Genomic DNA, 20,798 nt, shown 5'->3' with positions numbered 1-20,798 from the left:
CAACATACATTTTTAAACCTTTTTTGTCATGTCAAAATATTTAAGGTATTGGTGTTATGTTCCAAATCAATTTACATTTATTTATTCATTCTTTTTTTCCAGCATCAAATGGTTCAGTTACTAAAACATGTTACTTGTTAATATAAGAATTAACTTTTTTTTTCTTTCTGTCACTTTGATGCACTTTAAGGCATTCCATAGATTAAGAATAAGCTGTAACCTGTTTAGACCCTGTAAAAAGTAACGTTAACATTTGTTGAAAGTTGGTTCAAGTGACTTTATTTCCCTTTGTCAATGTTAAAAAGAAATCAATTTAAGGTATCCAATTTTTATAGATGATTGTGTGTGGATGTGGGGGGGTTGTGAATTGTTTTTGAATTGCTGGAATGTGTTCTTTGAAATGATTAAACACGTTTTGAGTTTAATGGAATAAAGTTAAAAACCCAAAAAATAAATTAATAAACAAAACAACGCTTACAGGTCCATACAACAAAACACTGGTGCTTGAAAAGACCAGACCATATAAAATAGTATTGATGTCAAGTGCAGGCAGACAACATTTATTTTAGAAAGTAGGCTAAGGCGAGGCCCTGTCTAATACAGAATATAAATCTTAATAGCTTTTCATGATACACTGCAGCTCTTAATGGACCGTCTGGCCTTTCAACCATAAAATTAAATGTCACTGTTGCTCCGAAGTTCTAATCATGACACAAGAGACTGAACACTGACATCACTTTTCTGATGAATGCACAAATAACATACAGAATCGCAGAATGAGGCTTTTTAAATTCCTGCCTGCAGCTTTAAAACTAATCAGAAGGGTTTCGTGACTTTGCATTTACTGGTCCGGCTAATAAAGCAGAATTTATTGACTAAAGTGTAAAAAGAGCCTCTAAACAGAACAGGGCCGCCAAGTAATACATGGCCATTAAAATTCCGTGTGTACAAAATATTGTTTTCAATTGACTCCAAATGTCAGATGACTTTGTTGGCAGCAAGGTCTCGCATATTTTGCATGTTCATTCAGTGTCGTTGGAAATAATGTCAAGGTTTTTTAAGATTGTGATTTATAGCCAGGCCCATAAATATTTGATACAATTTGCAGCATTTGAATAGAAGAGTAGTTGTAGACTCATAAGTTTAGTTTGAGTTTTTTTTCATCCAAATCAAGTGAACATTGTACGTAACGTAAAATAACACATTTTGTATGTGCCTCACACCTTTTTACGAGACCAACTATTCGGACAATTTGCTACGCAGCTATTGTTTCACTTACAGGAATCAGATAAACAGGCTTGACTAGAGTGTTCCTTTCAAGTGCGGTATACTCATTTCAAATCTGCTGAGGTCATCTCACAATATGAAGTCCATAGAGCTGTCACTATCATTGAAGCCAGCCATCATTATGGCTGAAAAATCAAAACAAACCCATCAGAGAGAAAGCCAAATTTAGGCATGGCCCAATCAACTGATTGGTGGGTTCTTAAAAGGAAAGAAAGCACTGATGAGCTTTTCAACACCAAAAGATTTGGAAGACCACGGAAAACAAGTGTGGCTGATGACAGACCAATCCTTGACTTCATCAACTAAAAACCCTTCACAACAGTTGGCCAGATCATGAACACTATCCGGGTGACTCCAATAGAAGACTTCACCAGAGAAAATACAGAGGTTTCACCTCAAGGTCTTCTGTAAATCATTGGTAAGACACAAAAACGGAAAGGGTGGATTAGCGTTTTCATTATTCACTCATATTTAGACAGATGCTTTATAACTCTTTGGATGGTGCTTGACAACACAGATGGACAATGACTCAAAATATATCAGCAAAGCACCCAAAAAGTTTTTCAAGGTAAAGGAATGTTATGTTCTGAAAGGGCCAGGTCAATTACTTGACCTGAATCCGACTGAACATGCATTACACTAGATGAAGACAAAACTGAAAAGAAAATGCCCAAACAAGCAGGAATTAAGACAGCTGCGGCAGAGGCCTGGAAAAGCGTCACCTGAGATGAAACCTATAGTGTCTGGTGATGTCATGGGTTTTGAAAACGCAAGCCACCATTGATTGCAAAATTTTTGTTTCAAGGTTTTGAAAAATGATATTTGATTTATGATTAAATTCGTTTGTCCACTTACGTTTGGCCCCTAAAAATGTGGCAGGCTCATGTAAAATTGATCGTAATTTTTACGTCGTTCACATGATTTGGATGTGAAAACCTGCAGAGTAAAGAGTGTTATTTTTTCTGCATGGATGCCATTTTAATTGGCAGTTGCTTAGTTGTTAAATGGCTTTGTAACACTTTTCCTTCTTGTCTACATCTATAATTCTAGTCACTCGTGATTAGGAATTTTTTTTATCAGCTGATGCTTCAAAAAGCTTGAATTTCTTAGGCTGTAGTGAACACAATGTGAGAGCTAAGGAAATTGGGAAAAACAATATGATTTAACAAAAAGTAACAGGCTATGAATGAGTAAAAGAACAAAAAAAATCCAAGATGAAAGACAAAAGAAAGACATTGGAGTAGAAACATGCCATAAAATTGTAGGAATTTCAAAATAACTATCCGTCCATCCATTATCTCAAAGACTTCTACTCAAATCTATAAATGCTTACCCGCGCTATAAAGAAGTATTTATACAAGCATCCTATGCCTAGAGAGCATATCAAAGAGCAATGTTTATGTCAAGCCAAATACCAGTCAGACACCACTCCGAAATCCTTCCTGTTGCTCACACGATAAACTACAAAATGCACATAACACACTTCTTTGTAATAACTACAACAACAGACCTTGAGCTCTTTTCAACCAGATGTTAATACTTGATGTGATGACGATGTCTGCTTCTTTCTTTGGAGTCCACTTTTCGCACCGATTCAGTCCTTCCCTTTCTTCTTATAGATTCTTCTTCCATCGTTTGTCCATTTATCCAAGCCACTTTCCTTTCCTTTCATTTTTAATGTATTGTTATTCTTTGATTTATTATATTAGAATTTGCCAATAAAGATCCAACAGAAAACAAACGATGGAGAGTTAAAGGGACTACATTGTTGGGGGGGGGGGGGGGGGGGGGCGTCACTCTTTACTTGAATCAGCTTGTATACCTTAAACCTTCAATGGAAAAAACTAAAAGTAAATGAAACCTATTTTTTACTTTGATAAGCTGAAGATGCATAGTGCGCCATACACATCTGTTCAAATAAGCCATTAAAAGCTCAAAGTGAATGTGACATTCATGACCATGACAGGGGCTGATAACATCTCACCTGGATTATATGGAACACACCACTAACCTTTGAGGTCTTTCGCTCTTGTCAGATTTGCAGGGATTCTTCCTAAGGGGCTGAAAAGAGAGTTGGGATTGCTGAATACATTAAGCTTCAAATCAGATTTTTTTTTTTTTTTTTAAATGAGCTATATAACAAAGGATGCTTTTGTCTTTTCTTTTAGGTCTTACTGGAGGAACAACAAAAGTCTGCTAAAACCTGACCGTTTCTTGCTGGCTATCTAGAAGAAACCAAGAGCGAATGCAGAATATATCTGGAAGTACTGTTTGTTGGTATCCACTCACACATTGTAAACCTGAATTTATGCGGTGATAAACGCTCTTTGTTCACATTGGTGAAGACCAAGATAGTGACTATTCAGTATGCAAAATTTGTTTCAAACGGAAAGATTACATCAATCACAAGCAGAAAGGTTAACAATGGTTTAACACAGTATTCCAATGTTTTTCCCCATTTTTTATTATTTTACAGCAGAGAGAATATAAAGCATTCAGAAAACATTTTCCATATTTAAGGGCATTTCAAAATGTTTTGCATGGCTTCAGCAGCTGAAATCACTTTTTTTTTTGTTAAACATATCCATCGAGTCAGTGACGCTTGTACATGCAATTACAAAAATAAAAGCTACAAACAAGATAAGGTAAGGGGCAGGGGGCAAGAAGAAAATAAAAACACATTAGGAGAACCGAGGGGAGCTGAAACATTTGAGGTCAGAAGAAAAGTCACATAACAGGGGAAGACAAAGAAAGAGCGCTATAGAGGAGAGGAAAGTAGATCTAACACTAGTTCTTCTCATGCAAAGTGTCGAGGACCCGTAGCTTTCTATCAAACTTGGGCCTTTTTTTTCTTCTTGTTTGGAAATTGATGAAAACGTGCAGTTCGGTAGGGTGCCATATCATTTCTCTCCAACTACTGAATGCTTGTCTTGCATAAGAGTCAGTCGACTATGTGTGCCTGCCTGGTAGTTTTAAAATAAGTCTCTTTATTGCTCTGTGTTGACGAGTGGAAGAGGTTTGACTAATTGTTGTCCCGATGTGTCTCGATTGAACCTCTCTCTGGCGGGGGCCGTGGGAAGAAGAAAAAAAAAAGGAGGAAAGGCAGATTTTCCAGTGTCATTCGGTCAAAACAGACTTATCCCATACAGCTTCTCTGATGTACAGTATATTATTCTAATCCGTTGGGCATGACGTTATGACAAACCTCTATTGCAAAAAATAACCGACTTGCTTTTTCATCCATTGTAATTTGTTAACCTTTCAATTCATGTTAATTCCATTCATCCTCCTTTGCTCTCCTCCTTCTCATTTCAGCACCCCGAGTAAAACACAGAAGGGAGACAAAACAGCAGAGCAACGCTAATTCTTGACATGTATGTGACTAGGCCTTCTGTTTTGTTTCACAATGAACTTGTTTAATTGTGGACGCAGACTGAATCGAAATGAATGAAAAATGTCAAAAGTGAGGAAAAAAAAAGGCTGTTTTCAAGCTGGCTGAAAAATAGCCCTCAAGCTTTGTCATGAAAACAGGAGCTACCGTTTTTATAGCACTTATTGAGCATGTGCCCTCTCGCCTTTCTGTGGCACGGCAAACCATGGCTCGTTGCATTGCGGAACCGTTGGTCAGAAGTTCATCCGTCTACTGATTCTAAGAAAGAAAGCATGCGTCAGGTGCACTTCTATCACCCAGTTAACTATTTTACCCATGCAAGCGTAATAAATTCCCCTCCTTTTAGCGACCTTGCATTGGCTATGCATTTACCCGCAGAACTGAGGGCGAATATGCGTTGCAACAAACTCCAGTAGTGGCATTTCAAAATGTGGTTTGAGAAATATGTGCAGGCAGAAATTCAGAGAGAAAGAGAGAAAGGAAGAGAGAAAGAAAGAGAGAATGGAAGAGAGAAAGAAAGAAAGAAAGAAAGAAAGAAAGAAAGAAAGAAAGAAAGAAAGAAAGAAAGAAAGAAAGAAAGAAAGAAAGAAAGAAAGAAAGAAGAAGGAAGCTGGCAAACTGCATGTTGACAAGCTGGAAGGGCTGCATGGATGCTGGTGTGACAAGGACATATCATTTGAGAGATGTGGGCAGCGCATGATAACAGAACTCAAATGAACACAATCAAGCAATTCTAGATATGCGACCTAGGGCGTATAGGCACTTTCAACATAAACATACTAAACACAAATTGGGGGGAATTGAACACAGAAACCTCTATTTTGCCAAATTATCGTTGAACACTATCAGAATCAGTAGATTCAAACAAACAAACACTGGTATGCAAAATACAGCTAATGACTATAGCTTTGAACAAGTCGTGTGTGGATTTTTAATATTCAATTCAGATCCAATAAAAGTAGCACCTTGGGCTGCTTAAAGAAAGGCAGCCATGTGGAGTATGCTACATGTGATTCAGCTTGAAACCTTGACCTTTTCACACATAATACAGCATAAGTTCACTTTAGACTCGGCAACCTTGATCAACAATGAAATACTAATTGAGGATGATTTTTATCATTAAATACTGAGAAACATTTCACATCACGGTTCAAGGTCGTTTTGATGGCGCCTTCAAGAACCTGCCTAGCCAAGGCTGCCATTTACAATCTTTCAAAATGCCACACCGTCTCATCACATTCCTTTCGTAAAGGCATCCAAAATAAAACTCTCATAATGAGTGATATAAACAGTGGTTATATAATGATTTCTTCTTAAATATGATTCCCTCTTAAAAATGTGCACCGTTATTATTCTTGTGATCGTCAGTCAGCTGTAATCTTGAGTGAGACTATACCTACAGTATTTTCCTGTATGAGTGTCTGCCTTGAAAAATGATGTTTTCCTCAGTATACAGCATTCATGTTCCCCGACACCACTGGCACAGGATTCTGGGTGGCCGATCACGAATACAGGAAAGTAAACAACCGGGGTGATTTTTACAGAGGTTTCCTAACGCTACTGACAGTTTTGGTGTATTTTTTATAATCGGATTACATGCTTTAGCAAATGTGAATATTTTTTAGGACAATCAAAATCAAATAGTCCAATGGTAAAATTGTTTTCATTTTACAGAGCGTAGCCACTACTGCTTTGTTGTGTCCCCCTCTCCCACCCATGACCTTTTATTTTACATGCACATACCTCATTTTTATCCGTTATGTACACTATTTACAAACAATACATCTGTACTTCTTAGGCATTCAAAGAAAACTATACAAAAATTACTTATTGTCTTGTACCTCTTTTGGCCCATTTTTTTTTTTGAATGAATAAAATAAAATATTTCTAAAATACAATCCCCTTTGGGTAAATGTGTCGTTTTTCTTTTTTATTCCTACATACCTCCAGCCTTCTTTATATACAGAAATGTTTGCTCAATTCTCAAAAATATGGATTTGTCAAACCCCTATTTTGGGACAATTTTAGGGACCCCTTAAAGAATCTCTAAGATGTCAAGGCAATGTATGTGATCTTCCCCTCAAAAGCCCACACAGGCTCTGAAGTTCATCGAAAAACAAGCGTAACCTGACCATGACCCGACTGTTATAACAACCACAAAACAAACAAAAAAACAAACAAAAAAACAGCTAAAGTGAGTAACAAAGACAATGATGGCTCAGGCTGCTGCGAACAGACTAAGGCCATAAAACACACAAGCAAAGACTTTACTTTACTTAGCCATAAGTCATGCATATTTTTTTTTTTCTTGGATTGGATTCTACAACACAGAACCTGGAGATACAGGTCACTGATACGATAGACATGAAGGGACAAACAGCATGGAACAATTTCAAGTCATCAAGTTACAACAGGCAACTATTTGATCCCCCGTTTACTCCTGAACTGTGAATTCCCAAGTCGACTACATTCATGTCTAGCTCCAGCTGTGTGTCGACTGACTGGGAGGACCGCTGGAGCGCGATGAGCTGTTGAGATGGCTTGACTATGAGATTTTGATCACAAAAAAAAAAAAAAAATGTAATCCAGTTAAGAGTCTTCCAGCATGATTTCCTTATATGGTGTGAGATATTCAACAGCAGCCTTTATTGACCTTCACTCTCACTGACTTCATCTGGCTTGTCTGTTGTTCTTTTCCGTCCTCGTGTACAAAAAAAAGTGCAAAACAAAAAATGCCATGAAGCAAATCTGTCTGTTGTCTGTTTATAATTCCATAGTAGAAGTTACAAGTATCCAACTGAAAATATGTGTGTGTGTGAGAGGAGGGGCGGGGTGTTACAAGAGTGACATTTCACTTTGCAATGATGCTATTTGTCATCCATTTCTACTGTTTAATGTCTTGGGACCAAAAGAAGAAAAAAAACAAAAAGGAGGCGTTCGAGAAGTGATGTCACATTGTGAGGGGGGGCTTCTGAGTGGGCTCATGTTCCTTGGCCCTTTTCAATTCTTTCACCCTGTAACAAACACACAGAAAGAGACAAGCCTGTGAACGAAAGCTCTCTGACTTGAATCTTTCAGATTTTACGTAACAATGTCAAAGCCGACGGCACCAGGAAGACGACGGCTCTGTGAAGGAAGCACTGGTCATTATGACACAATTAATCTCACCACACTGACGCATTTTAGATGAAATCCAAAAAGGCATTCTTGGGAAATGGTTTGAATTACATACAGCTGTTTCATAAACACACACAGGAGATTGCTTATGTTTATCACAATATATGCTCTACTCCCCGACAATCCCTGCGGAGAAAACAATGATTGTAAATGGATTTTTAGTGTAGATTGATTAAGCATTGGAATAGAAACTTGCCAAATAAACAAATAACATTTTTGTTGTTTCCTTTTTCTTAAAATAGGACTGTAACAATATAGTTAAGCATTGGAATAGAAACTTGCCAAATAAACAAATAACATTTTTGTTGTTTCCTTTTTCTTAAAATAGGACTGTAACAATATAGTTTGCACCCTTTGGGAATCCTTGGAGGGTTCATAAACATACAGCGAGAGGCTTTCCCCAACTGACTATGTGCTATATAGCTATGTGATTTGTTTTTAGGATAAAGAACATATGGCTGTGAAAAATTATTCATTTGTCTATCTACATGCGTTGCTGCGTTTGTTTGTTTTCATCACTTGTAAGGATAGGTGAATAAGGATTATAACACTCACTGCTGGTGCTAACTTTGCATTGATCAGTATCATGTTCCTAAATGGACTTGAAATCTTGGGGTTGTTTTAAGTACACCGTATGTAATTATTTTTGTTGTTTTACGGCTGACAAACTTAGACTGGTAATGGCACTTAAAAGCTGAAGATTGTACCAAATTGATGCTTTTTGTGAAGTGAGTTGAGTTCACAGTCATCATCCAGGTCAAAGCAAAAAAAAAAAAAAAAGAAAGCAAAAAGAAAAGAAAGGGCGAAAGAAATAAAGAAAAAAACTCAACCAAGCTTGTACCTTGACAAACTCCAAGTGAGGTCATTTTTATATAAAGGTATCGTGTGCTTTTATTGTCGTCCATCAACTATCCCGCTTCCACTTTGCTAAGGTTCTTCTTCCTTGTGACGTTCATGTGCCAATGCAGGTATAGCTTTGTACGTTTGTGTGCTGCATCCTCTCATGCTGAGCTGGCTTACACCCCGGAAGTAAGATTCCATTACTGCTCTCCCACTGGGTAAAACATTTTTTTTTCCCATTCCTCTGACCTAGTACTGTATATGCTTTCCTTGCCGTGCAATCTATTAGACAATAGAGCAAATAGCAATAGACGCCTGCTTATTTCTGCAGGAAGAATGAACAGATGGGCGACGAGTTAAAGGAACCTGAAAGGAACTGAGTACAAAATCATGAGGATTCTGTACATGTTTCTAAACTCAAAATATAGAGCACAAAAGACAGTGTTACGTGCTGATAATCCTGAAACATGGGGGGGGGGGGGATTTCTCCTTTAATTTGCCACCCGACATTTTAAACAATTTTGGGCTTCGAAAAACAAAACAGTCTCAGCTCTTCTCGGTCCGTCAAGAGGCAAGAAACAATAGAAACAGCCAGCCAGTAAAAGAGAGACAATGAGAAAACAACAGACCCGTAGCATGCCTTCGGGCCTAAGGTTGTCAACGCTTGACATGCAGCAGAGTAAAACATGACCAAAAACAAAAAGCAACCCCCCGCGCTCTTTCGACCTGCCTTTCTGTGTAAATCACCTGCACTGAAATGAAACCAAGTTCTAAAGAGAAAAAGACAGGAAAAGAGAAAAAGCCCTTATGCACCACTTCTGTTAGGTTGAAAAAAGACTGGCTCTAATTCAGAGCTGTTCAATACACCTGTGGCTCCAGCTGGCAGCCCTCATGCAAGCAGGCATCAAGCAAAAGTGATGGAGGAGGAAGTTGGGTCGGAAGAGAGGCAGTAAAGAAAGAAAGAGGAACGAGCTGGAGAAAATGCAATGGCTGAGAGCGCAGAAGGAGATCATTGTATTATTAAAGAGTGGTAGACTGAGGAAAAGAGATATAGAGAGAGAAAGGGAGAGAGTGACACGAACTGAGTTGCTGAGGCAGCACTCACCCGCTTGAACAGTCTATGGTCCATCAAGGGGCTTGGCGTAAACAGCAAAACAATACCAGACAGCTATTAGCAAACAGTAGGCACTCTGCAGGATGGGTGAGAGCACAGCTGGGGGCCAATTAACAGTGAGAGGAAAGGGGGACTCAAGGTTCAAACCACATCCAACCAAAATAATATACGATACAAAAAAAAAAAAAACATTGTCAAAAGTGTAAGATGATGAATATTTACAGTGTATTTTATCTGATGTAAGTTGTCATGTAACATGTCGTGAATGTCTGTGTTTAGGGGGTGATACCTGTGACGGCAGCGACGCAGAAATCTTATGATCTTTCTGGCGGCTTGATCCTGCCTCTTTGTGAGCAGACTTCCTCTTCAGGAAGACAAGGAAATTGGAGAAAAACTTGTTATCACCCAAACCTCATCTAAAAAAAGCTGTAAGTTATGAAAATAAAGCTACAACTTTTTAATGAAAAACAAAAAGTAATCTTTACAAGCACAACAATGTATTTTGTCAGAGTAAAAAGGTATTAATCTATTTATTTGATATTATATTATGGTCAAAGACAAATGAGGTAGGGAAGGAAATTTAAAATAACACAGATGCTCTAAACTGGGCATTGGTTGTCCCCCAAGGATCATATAAGTAGCCCGCAGACCTGTTTGTGAGAGAACATTTCGGACGTATTCTTACTTATTGTAATACGGGAATGGAAGGAGGATCTCGATTTGAGGCAGTCAGTTGGCTTTGTTAGTTTCAGCGACCAATCTGTTCGTGTTAGCCGAAACTATTACCACGTTATTTTCAATAAAAGAAGTGAGCGGACTGAACCAGTGGCCGAATCCTTACTCACACACATCAATATTACAGTAGAAAAATGTGAGTTTTTAAAGTGTTCTTTAAATCCAATTAAGATATGTAACCTTGAACAGGCAGTTCATGTGAGACAACCCATGGCAAAGAGGAAACTATAAATGTATATTTTCATAAATATCAGTGTTTATAAATGTTTTTAATGTTTTAGCTATGGCTTTTATTTATTATAGCAAATATAATGTCTTTGTTTATTGTTTTTCTTTCATGTAATATGTTTTTAAACTAAAATCCATCGCCTTGCACCTAACACAGTTTTATCAGGCAGGCATTACCAATCTCACATTTTTTTAAACACTCTCAAAGTTCAAACCTTTACAGAAAGTGGGCAAAAAAGTCCACAAATAAGCTAAAAAAATAGCAGGGACAAACATAGAACCATATTATAGCAAGCACACACTGTATTGGATTTGTAGAGACTTAAGCTATAATATTATACAGCGTGCAGAACTTGAATTCACAATACTATCACGTAGTAGCGAGCGAGGGGAGCCAATGTACCACTTTAGTATACCATATATTTATTGGCACAATGGTCTGCAAAAGTAGGTTAGCATTTTTTATCATCAAAGATTTTTGCAATTTTGGTAACCCCTAGTTTAGAACTCCCGGCTAGACCCTTTTATGTGAAACCACCGGCGTACATAAAGATGTTATTGCTTTACTAATTAACTAAAAGGTGATTGAACATATGAAATAAAATACAGGCAAAACCACAAAATTAAATCTTGGGACTATCTGTAGTTTCAGGACCCATTTTTGACCAGGCTTTAATCCAGATCCGTAATCTCTATCAATTTGATGTCATTTTTTTCAGACAAAACTTTCAACGATGGTACATGTACTATATTTGTTTTCTCCATCTATTTTTGTTGAGGAACTGACCACAGACGGTTGAGTAATATCTGGAAATCAACTTAGCTAATGCACTTTGTCATTACACCAGCAAACACAGCATTGGAAACTCACTCCAAGTTAGTTTGTCAAAATGAAGCAGAAGACTTGTGATCGAGTAGGGTTGGGTGATAATATCGATACTGTATATTGATATCTTACATACAGTATAAATACATATAAATCTTACATATGAATACATATAAATCATTCCAAGCGCTTCAAAAACACAAAATTAATGTTATCGTGTTGCATGTATGGTGTGACTGGAGAGTATTTTAATAATTTCCCTCTGGTGTTTTTTCAGTCATTTTAATATACATACCATCGATTGTTTTTTTGTTTTGTTTGTTTGTTTGTTTTTTACCAAACATTGCTCAATTATATCACAATACTTATCGCAGTACGCCTTTGCTGTATCGCAATATATCGCAATAGACTTTTAAGACCCAATACCCAGCCCTATGATCAAGCATTGACAAGTGCAACGATTTGATTTTAACCTCAGATACTTTGATGTGGTTATTAAACATAATGAAAAAAAAAATCCACCGACATTTTGACAAGAGCTGGTCTGTCAAAATTGACAGATTGAAAACCATAATGAACTCTTTGAGCAGAGTGAGCTCAATTACCTGCAGACTGGGTCTAAATTCGTAGGAAACTCATTTAAGCGTGTTCCCTTTCTGAAATTTCTACCTCAATTTGTGCTGCACCAGGGCAGCGGCCGTCCCTCGGTGGTGAGGCTTGAGCCTGCCAAACTCCTTGTAGCTGCGGTAGTATTGCTGAATGAGCACGGCGGCCCTTCTGCTTTGCTTGAACTTCTTCTGCTCGTGGTAGCTGCGGAATTTACTCTGGATAAGGATGGCGGCCTGCGTCATCTTCTTATAAAGTGCATACTGCAAAAAAGAATACAATTATGCTGTGTGAACACTGGTCTGGTTTAGGGAACATCTTGAGGTGATTGTTGTGAAGAGGTTTACCTTCAAGGCTATCCATGTGAGCTTGCATAAGGGAAAAAATAGGTTCTGTTAATCAAGCACTGTGGTCATGTAACAATTGGTCTTTAAATATATTTGTTAAATGATAATTGTAGCAGATTTTGAATTGGTGACAGCAGGAAGGAAACACGTCCAGTGGAATCCCAGTTTTATACGTCTTAGTATTGGCCAGATTTTATTTTAGCCAAAATTTCATTCGTATTTTCGTAAAATTGCTTGGGTTTTGTCAGGTTGAAAAACACGTCCCTAACCCTTAAACAAAAGTTTCTTACCTGTTTGTATTTCTTGTAACAACGCTGAATAACAGCCGCAGCTACTTCCTGTTGCTCTCGAAGCGGCCGTCCCTGTTGGAGAGTAAAGTGGGAGGGGTCAGAGGCCAAATCATCACCTGCCATTTGCCACCTTAGATATGAGTGGCTCCATCCAGTCTCTTGATGTCTTCACGTGAAAGCCACCCTAGCCCATCTCCAGCCTCGGTAGGAAGCTGTGAGTCGGAGAGGAAGCCGAACTGTTGAGTTGCCAAACGTCCCCCTCGGTATTAGCTTGACGATAAGATAAGGCACCACAGATGACAAAAGACAGCAAACAGTTGATCACAAGGAAGAAAGCAAAAGCAGTGAGGAAAAGAACAGGGGTGTAGGTGTTTCGAGAGCTAATTGACAGCAAGCGGCAGCAGGCTCCATTCGACCAACAGCAGAGAATGATAAACCATGTACCAGGAGTAGCAATGTGGAGGACAATGCAATAGAACATGCTCTGCTTAAGCCCTTCTCCCATGCAAAGACACCAGTGACATTAGTCTTCACGCTGTTATGTGTACGTTACCAAAGAAAAAAAAACAAAACAAGACATGTAGACAGGAAAGTGTGCAGTTTGATAAGAAACAGTGCATTCCCACACAAAAAAATGACCTTTACTGCAGATGTCACTGTTCCCCAATATGTTGGGAGTAAATAAAAGCAAATCCATCAACATCTCTCCAAAACTGCACAAGTACTACAAGTACACGTTTCCACCGCACATTGCAGCACGAACATCATATACCCAATGGGAGAGCCTCTACCTTGTATTTGCGGAAGGCGGTCTGAACCAGACGGGCAGCTTCGTACAGCTCTCTTTGTTCTGGATCGGAGAGTGTCAGCTGGGCCAGGTCTCTCTCCACCTTGCTATTGGAGGCATGAATGAACTCACTCCAGTCTGCCGGCGATGGAAGCGTGGGCCTCTCCAAGGGTCCCTCACCCCCAAGTGGGGAACCTCCAGGACTGAGACTGGGATTTGATGATGGGGTCAAGGGATCATTATACACAGATCTGAGGAAAAAAAAAGACCAGGGCGTCTATTGTTGTTTTCTGTATGCTGATTGTCAAAGTACAGTCACTGGCCACAAGTGTATGGAAAAGGTAGGGTTAACACCAAACACTAACTTATTCACGGTCTGAATGTTCATAATCAACCATTTATCCCCATCGAATTTGTTTTTAAACGCCTGCTCGTCTTGCGATATTCAGTTTTAATGAGAAACAGATCCACTGTTGACGGCAACACTGCATTGCTTTTGACAAAAGATGAGTAAAGCGTTTGAGTAGAAGGCACACACATTTGAAATAAAACTCAAGCTTCCACTTAGCAAAGACATTGGTCATGATTTCTCAACTCTCAATTATAAGTTAACAAGGTAGAAAATGGATCAATATCGATTTGCAGACACTTTGGCTGCAAGTCTGGTTCACGGCACGGTGCAGATGTGCTGAGGTGGGGCCAGACAGCAATTCGACAAACGGCCCCTCTCCCTTTACATGTGGCACACCCGACATGGAAAATCAAGACAAGGCAGAAGGTGGGAGGATTCAGAACTTCATCGGGAATGAGTCTGCTTTGCTTAACTGGAAGGTGGAAGGAAGCGCACAATGAAATGGATCAGCAAGTAGACCTCCGCGAGTATCCATCCCACCCATTATCTTAACCGCTTATCCGTATGAGGGTTGCAGGCGTTGTTGCGGCTACCGGATCCTATTTTTTGTTCAGCGCCGCTGTAGGCTAAGGAGGGGAAATCTATTTGTCTTACGCGCTTGGAATGATGACACGTCCACACACTTGCTCCATTTCTTCCGGTTTATTGCTCGCCACATCACTGGTGACTCCAATAGTCACCTTTTGACTCCAATAGTCTTTCTGATGCCAGGTCGAGTAATTTCCAGGGTTTAACAGAGTTTTGTTAGTTAATGCGACGTGCGGTGTGCAGTACGCCGTAATGTCTAATGTTCATATTGATTAATGGAATTTGATGACATGTGCTACACATGTCCTAGCAATAATATGTTACACTACCTGCACCTCCAAATAAACATGAGTTTTGGTGGTCTAAAACTTTAGGTCACGGAATTGCGAGCTGCGCCTTGAGCATGCAGTACAATTATCCCGGAACACCTATTGTGGTGTAACGGTGTCTGCCAAAATCACAAACATGATAAGCTGAACCTGCGTCGTCCCGAAAATGAAGTACCACTGATTATCATACACACCAATGTGCGGTGATATTTGCCCGAATTCCAAACCTTAATGCCGAGTGTTCAGCATGGAGCCGATGGGTTTTTGAATGCCAAGTGTACGTGATCCAGTTCAGCAAAATAGGACCTGCTATTTCTACAAATCTTTGCAGGCACATATTCAATTGATCACATCTAAAACAATCCAAAAAAAATCACAAGGTTCCAATTTCACAAGCCAAGAGTGGTAATATCTATTTTTCGAACAGACCCGTTGGCTACTCCTATGGTGCCCAAGGACACTATGTTGGCAAATCACGATGGACTCCAGTTTCACTGAGTATGATTGTCGACTACACTTTCACAGGCTCATATAGAGAAGGAATTTTATGTGCTAACCATCATCCAATGTGTTGCCATACCGTAAATGTAAGATGCTCGGCAGCTGCTCTACATCTCCCAGGTAGTTGGCCAGCCAGTTCATGGTGTTGGAAACCCCTGATGTGTCTGATGGCAAAGAGTCTGTAGAAGAAAAGTGCTCCCTCTTGATCCTCTCCGGTGTTGCCTCAATGATCTGCTCAGCCAGAGTCATCATATTCGCCTGCATTGTAGAAACATTTGACTGTTGGCTGACGCTGAAAGAACATCTTTTGTTTGATACGTGACGTTAACTGCTTGGCTTTGTGGCGACTCTAGTGCCAACAAACATTGGTAAAGCTGCTGTTGAGAAATCAGAGCTAGTTATCTAACATTTTAAATTTACAACTCTCACCTGTAGGTCCTCCATCTGTGTTAGACAGTCATGATTCTCAAGATCATCCCGGTAAGATAGCATTCCTGCGTCAGCCATGTTTCTGTCTGCCATGACCAACATGCCGAGCTGCTCCCGTTGGCGTAACCGGGTGACGAGCTTCTCTTTCCCTACGGTGCTGCTTCCACCGACCCCCACGCCCTTCCTCCCCAAATTGCTGCTGGAGAAACTCTCTCTGGTGGTCCATCTTGGTGTGCCCGTGCTGCCTCCTAAAGACAGACTCTTGTCCGTGCTCTCTGAGGCCTGCCTCTTGGGACTAGACGGCAGCTTGTGGAGCTGCTGCTGCTCCAAGCTAAGAGGAACAGACAAAGCCTTGTCCGGCCGTGTCTGAAACTGTTGTGGATTTGGTTTATGCTTTTTAGCTAGCGGGAGGTCTCTTTGGCCCTCGCTGCTGTAGTAGCTTGAAGGCTCTGACCTAGGCCTCCTCAAGTCTGCAAGACACAAAATATCTTATGGTTAGATGCAGCCAGTCAGAGAAAACGAGTCCAAAAAAAGCTACACGCCTGGATTGTGACTGGCGTTACTGGAAGTAGCTGTCGTCAAAGCAGGACCTCCTCTCTTGGCACTGGGTGTTACTACATTCTCATTCGCCCAGCTGAGCATCCAGCTGTCTGTAGTGGCGGTGTCGGGTGCTGGGGAGAAAGACATGCGAGTTGTCGGGGGTAGCGGAGGGGATGGCTGCTGCTCCTCTCTCTGAAGTTGCTCCAAACATTCAGCCAATTTGGTATGACCACGAGAGCGGGCAATAGAAAGGGGTAGACGGCCCAAAGAATCTGGAATTGCAAGGGCCCTTCTATCCCATTTATACAGGACCACAGCTGCCTCCAGGTGACCCAGCGCACACGCCCACATCTGACACGGTTGCAAAAGAGCACAAAAGAAACAGAGATGGAGTGGATTTTATCCCAGAAGAATGTTGAAAAACATGCTTTACAATTTCCACACAACCAAGAAAGTTATCCTCATCAAGCAAGTAAAGCTGTTCAGCTCTCTTCTTACCAGAGGTGTGCAGGAGAAGTGATCCACATTGAGAGGGTCCACTTCTAACTCCAGATCAATACTATCAGCATGCTTGGTACTGCATGGAAGACAAGAAAAGCATTTAAATGACACGCCACTCGCATTAAAAACACCTCACCGGTGTACTGTCAGTGTTTTGCTCCCACCGCCACTTGATGAGCGTTTGGATGAGTGTGGCATAGCCCTGGCCAGCAGCCAGGTGAAGGAGGGTCATGCCTCGGAAAGTCTTGGAGTGGATTAAATGTTTGGACTTGGCCCAACAAGCTCTGCTCATCATCTTCTCACAAACCACGACGACGCGGCTCTCAAACGAGCTGTTGGTCTGCGATGGGCCGGATCCACACTGCCAAACATTTACAATTAAAGATTTATTGGTGGTTTTACACCAATAACCTTTACCGTTACTTCGGGGATGAGATTAATACTATTATGCACGGTGAACATTGAGTGAAGATCAGGTAGTCTCGCCAATTAGTGTTGTCTAGAACAAACATGGAGCAGTGAATTTGTCTTCCGTGAGAGAAGAGAGGCGTATCAAAGGGAACTCCAGAGACAAAGAAGGTGACAGCAAAGTATACAACCTAATACTTGGAGGGTTGAAGGTTTTCTATAGAGTATGTCTTAGTTGAAAAGAAACAAAGGTTTTGCAGAAAGGTTTAGCAAAGCTTTATTGTATTCGGATAAAGAGATCCTAATCTGGTTTAAATTGAGAACGAACAATGGTGGTGTGTGTTTTAAATGTGTTAGCGACTTACATAACCTGACACACAGCAGTATATACCTGTAAATGATAGTACTTAGGGTACAATTGTAACTGCAGTACTTCTCCATTGAAAGAAAAGAAAGCACAGTGAAGTTTGTGTGCTTTTTGTGCTATGCAAGTTAACTCAGCAGCTGTTTACCTGAGTCTGGCTACTGTTGTCTCCTCCTCCGCCCGCTCCCCCTCCTCCACCAGTTCCTCCTGTTGCTCCTCCAGCTCCACCAGTCCCTGCACTGCTCTGCTGCTGGTGGCTGGCCATTTCTGCCATCCTCCTCTCCATCTGCTCCAAGCGCTCCAGGATAGACATTCTGAACTGGTTATCTGTCCAGGTGGTGGGACACAGTGGCGGAACACATTTCATCCCATGAGTTGAATTCAGTGTGAAAATAAATACTTGTGTTCTGTTGTGTGGGACCCGCACACACAACATTATATCCCGACAAGTTGAATGTTTACACTGTAGGCACCAGATGTGTGCCTTTGAACAAGCAGTGGAGCTGCCGAAGCCCGTTGAACCAAAACCATCAACCATTTGTGACATAAGCCATAAATGGCGAGGTCCCTCTTCTGGCTATTACAAACCCTGCATAATCAACATTAACCTGACTGAGAAGTGAGCGAGAACAAAGCATCAATCACGAATTTCATCATAACAAGACGCTTTGCCAAAATGTACCTTCAAAATCCATCAATCACCTGTTATGGGGCTCCCAATTCTAAACTGCTGCTCGTTCAGAAGATTAACAGGCTGAGCAATGACATTAAATTGGTCCCCCTTTTCACACAAGCACATGCAGGACTCTGCAGGGAGCGTGCGAGTGAAGGCCTCTCCAGCTGATTAAATGCAACCAGTGAGAGCAAAAGAGTCCAGACTCCCCACTCCCCTTCCATAAGCAGACACCGGAGGGGGGGATAAGAGGGGACATTACCAATCAATCACAACCATATCCACAAACCTTGAAGAATACTGTAAGCCATTCCATACATCAAGATGGAAGTGCATTAGCCTTGAGAGTGCTTACAAGCTGATTTGCAGGCGGCTAATATCTGGAACAGGAAAAGCTAAGAGAAAAAAAAATGTCATGGGTGATTAAATAGCTAAATTTCACCATAAATAATGATGTGATAGTTGCAACTGACAAGTCAAATGCTGGGAACTTTCACATGACATTATAAGGGCTTGAACGTTAAAAGAGGAGCTAGCGCTTTTTGTTGTATTTGTTAAAACTCTTAGTCTGACTTGACAGTACCACTGTAAAAGCATATGTGAAAATCATCTTTTTCTGGCCCCATCATCTTATCTTACCTCTAATTTGAGTTTTAAGAAACCAAAGCCTGGAGGAGAAAACAAAAATCAATCAGAGACAAAAGGCATGACTGACGACATATCAATCATTTGCCACACACACATCACACCTCTAGAGCCTTGCGCTGGCCTGTTTCTTTGACCTTCAGGACCTGCCGAAACTATGGAGGAATATCCACCTGCTTGATAGCCATTTCAAAATTGCAAGCTGCCCCTTTAAGCAAGAAGCCAAGCCAGTGACGAACACTTGCAGGTACTGCATATCAACGTCCACGCACGTATACAAAGATTGATTTGTCTATTCAGTTCAATGGGATGAGTATGGCAGACTGCATTAGCATTCCCTATTTGGCCACCATGAGGCCGTTTCTGTGGAAACCTGCTGCTGAGCGGTAACTAGGCGACAGGAACATGGCTGTGTGTGTATGGTTTGTCTTCTATTGGCTTATTGATGAAGGGGAGGGGAAGGACTGTATGTACACAGAAAAAAAAAGGGAGACTGGGAAAACATGGACCGAAATCTATGAGGATTATATCGATGCTTTATGTGTACAACACTTGACCCACTCATCCCCGCGTAGACGTCGTCAGACTTGATGGCTCCAAGTGTGGAGCCTTCACAAAACATAACGTGGTGGAATTTATGCTTTACTGCGGAAGCCTAATGTCATCCTACAGTAAAAGAGGTCAAACAAACACATAATGTCAGTGGCTGGTGAATTGCAGCACTCAGTGACAGCGTGCTGCACTGTGCCTACCTCAGGTTCAATTGGCTTCCCTTCACGTCTCTGTAAAAACCTCCTGTCTCATCAAGTGGGCTGCAAAGATGCATATGTTTACAGCATCTTTAACGATCGACCCACTAATTAGTGACGATTTAGCATTCTCTACCAAGGCCAGGTTTTTGTGTCTGGAGCCCTGGGGTCAGTGTGCCACGAGCTGTCTCAGTACAAGGCTACGCGCTCCATCCTGCCCGAGCAGACACGGGTCAAGGCAGATAGAGAAGCACGGAGTGGCAGAGCGGATGGTTAGCAGCACACTGACATGTCTTTGTTCAGGCCCAATGCTGCAGTGTGCTGCAGTGCAGATGATGTCATTTCCACCTGCTGCCTGCTACTCAGAATGCGATGCACATCCACTGCAGAGGGAGGATGGGGGAAGAGATGAAGTGGGAGGGGAGAAGGGAGGAGACATGGAAGGTGAGCAGCCAAACAGAAGTGCACCAACGCGATGACATCGTTGGCCCCTTCCTAGTCTCGGGTTTGTGGAGCTGCATGGCAGGCGTGCTCACTCGCACATATTTGGGGTAAACTAAAATGCAAGTGGCATTCATTCATCAATGTATTCATTTGTTTTATAACATAGAACTATGGTCATTATTTCAATTACTACTTTCTTTGCTTTTTTGGGGGACTTTTTCTAACTTTCCACAATCAAGTAGATACAAAAAAAAAGGAGAACAGTCAACAGTGCGGCCCACTGCATAAATTGCTTTAAGTACCCTTCGAGTGGACTGCAAAAACACCTGCCCCGTCCTCTGGAGGGTAAAACGTTTCCCATCTATGAGATAAATGCCTGAAGAGGCTGAAAAATGCCACCAATGAAGTCTTTTAATGTAGTGGCCGTTATCGGCACGAAGATGAAGAAAAATCCACTTAATACTGTCCGACAAAAGAGCCTGAACATTTACGACCACTACCACAAATGAGTCATTTTATTGCTTGCCATGGATCCTCATTATAACAAATCACTTGCGCTGCCCGTGTGGACCCGAGAGCCAGCTGCATTTTTCAGAGGGCCAAGACAGCCTCCGTGTGGAAAGCAACTTTAGCAGCTTGGGGTACTT

General features: G+C 41.0%; 1 protein-coding gene across 6 annotated transcripts in view; it reads right to left on the bottom strand.

Annotated features, from left to right (window-relative positions):
* Nucleotides 1–3,733: 3,733 nt before the first annotated feature.
* The window catches only part of camta1a (calmodulin binding transcription activator 1a), a 341,465-nt gene continuing 324,400 nt past the window's right edge, over nucleotides 3,734–20,798 (bottom strand). For 4 of the 6 annotated variants that reach the window (XM_088404262.1, XM_088404297.1, XM_088404288.1 and 1 more), the window contains 12 exons: nucleotides 17,789–17,967; nucleotides 17,033–17,229; nucleotides 16,866–16,944; nucleotides 16,370–16,718; nucleotides 15,828–16,297; nucleotides 15,478–15,656; nucleotides 13,633–13,879; nucleotides 12,842–12,913; nucleotides 12,552–12,572; nucleotides 12,268–12,467; nucleotides 10,099–10,173; nucleotides 9,805–9,908 (listed from right to left, as the gene is read on the bottom strand). In XM_088404262.1, the coding sequence (XP_088260388.1) occupies nucleotides 9,824–9,908; nucleotides 10,099–10,173; nucleotides 12,268–12,467; nucleotides 12,552–12,572; nucleotides 12,842–12,913; nucleotides 13,633–13,879; nucleotides 15,478–15,656; nucleotides 15,828–16,297; nucleotides 16,370–16,718; nucleotides 16,866–16,944; nucleotides 17,033–17,229; nucleotides 17,789–17,967 (2,153 nt within the window). In that variant the 3' untranslated portion in view covers nucleotides 9,805–9,823. Of the gene's footprint in view, nucleotides 7,693–9,800; nucleotides 9,909–10,098; nucleotides 10,174–12,267; nucleotides 12,468–12,551; nucleotides 12,573–12,841; nucleotides 12,914–13,632; nucleotides 13,880–15,477; nucleotides 15,657–15,827; nucleotides 16,298–16,369; nucleotides 16,719–16,865; nucleotides 16,945–17,032; nucleotides 17,230–17,788; nucleotides 17,968–20,798 lie in introns of those variants that run through there. The other 2 variants (XM_088404271.1, XM_088404279.1) reach the window with 2 other exon arrangements.

The sequence above is a fragment of the Hippichthys cyanospilos genome, chromosome 2, assembly GCF_059441005.1.
Source record: "Hippichthys cyanospilos isolate Australia breed blue-spotted pipefish chromosome 2, RoL_Hcya_1.0, whole genome shotgun sequence".
Classification (NCBI taxonomy): Eukaryota; Metazoa; Chordata; class Actinopteri; order Syngnathiformes; family Syngnathidae; genus Hippichthys; species Hippichthys cyanospilos.
This window is presented reverse-complemented; position numbering and strand designations above follow the sequence as displayed.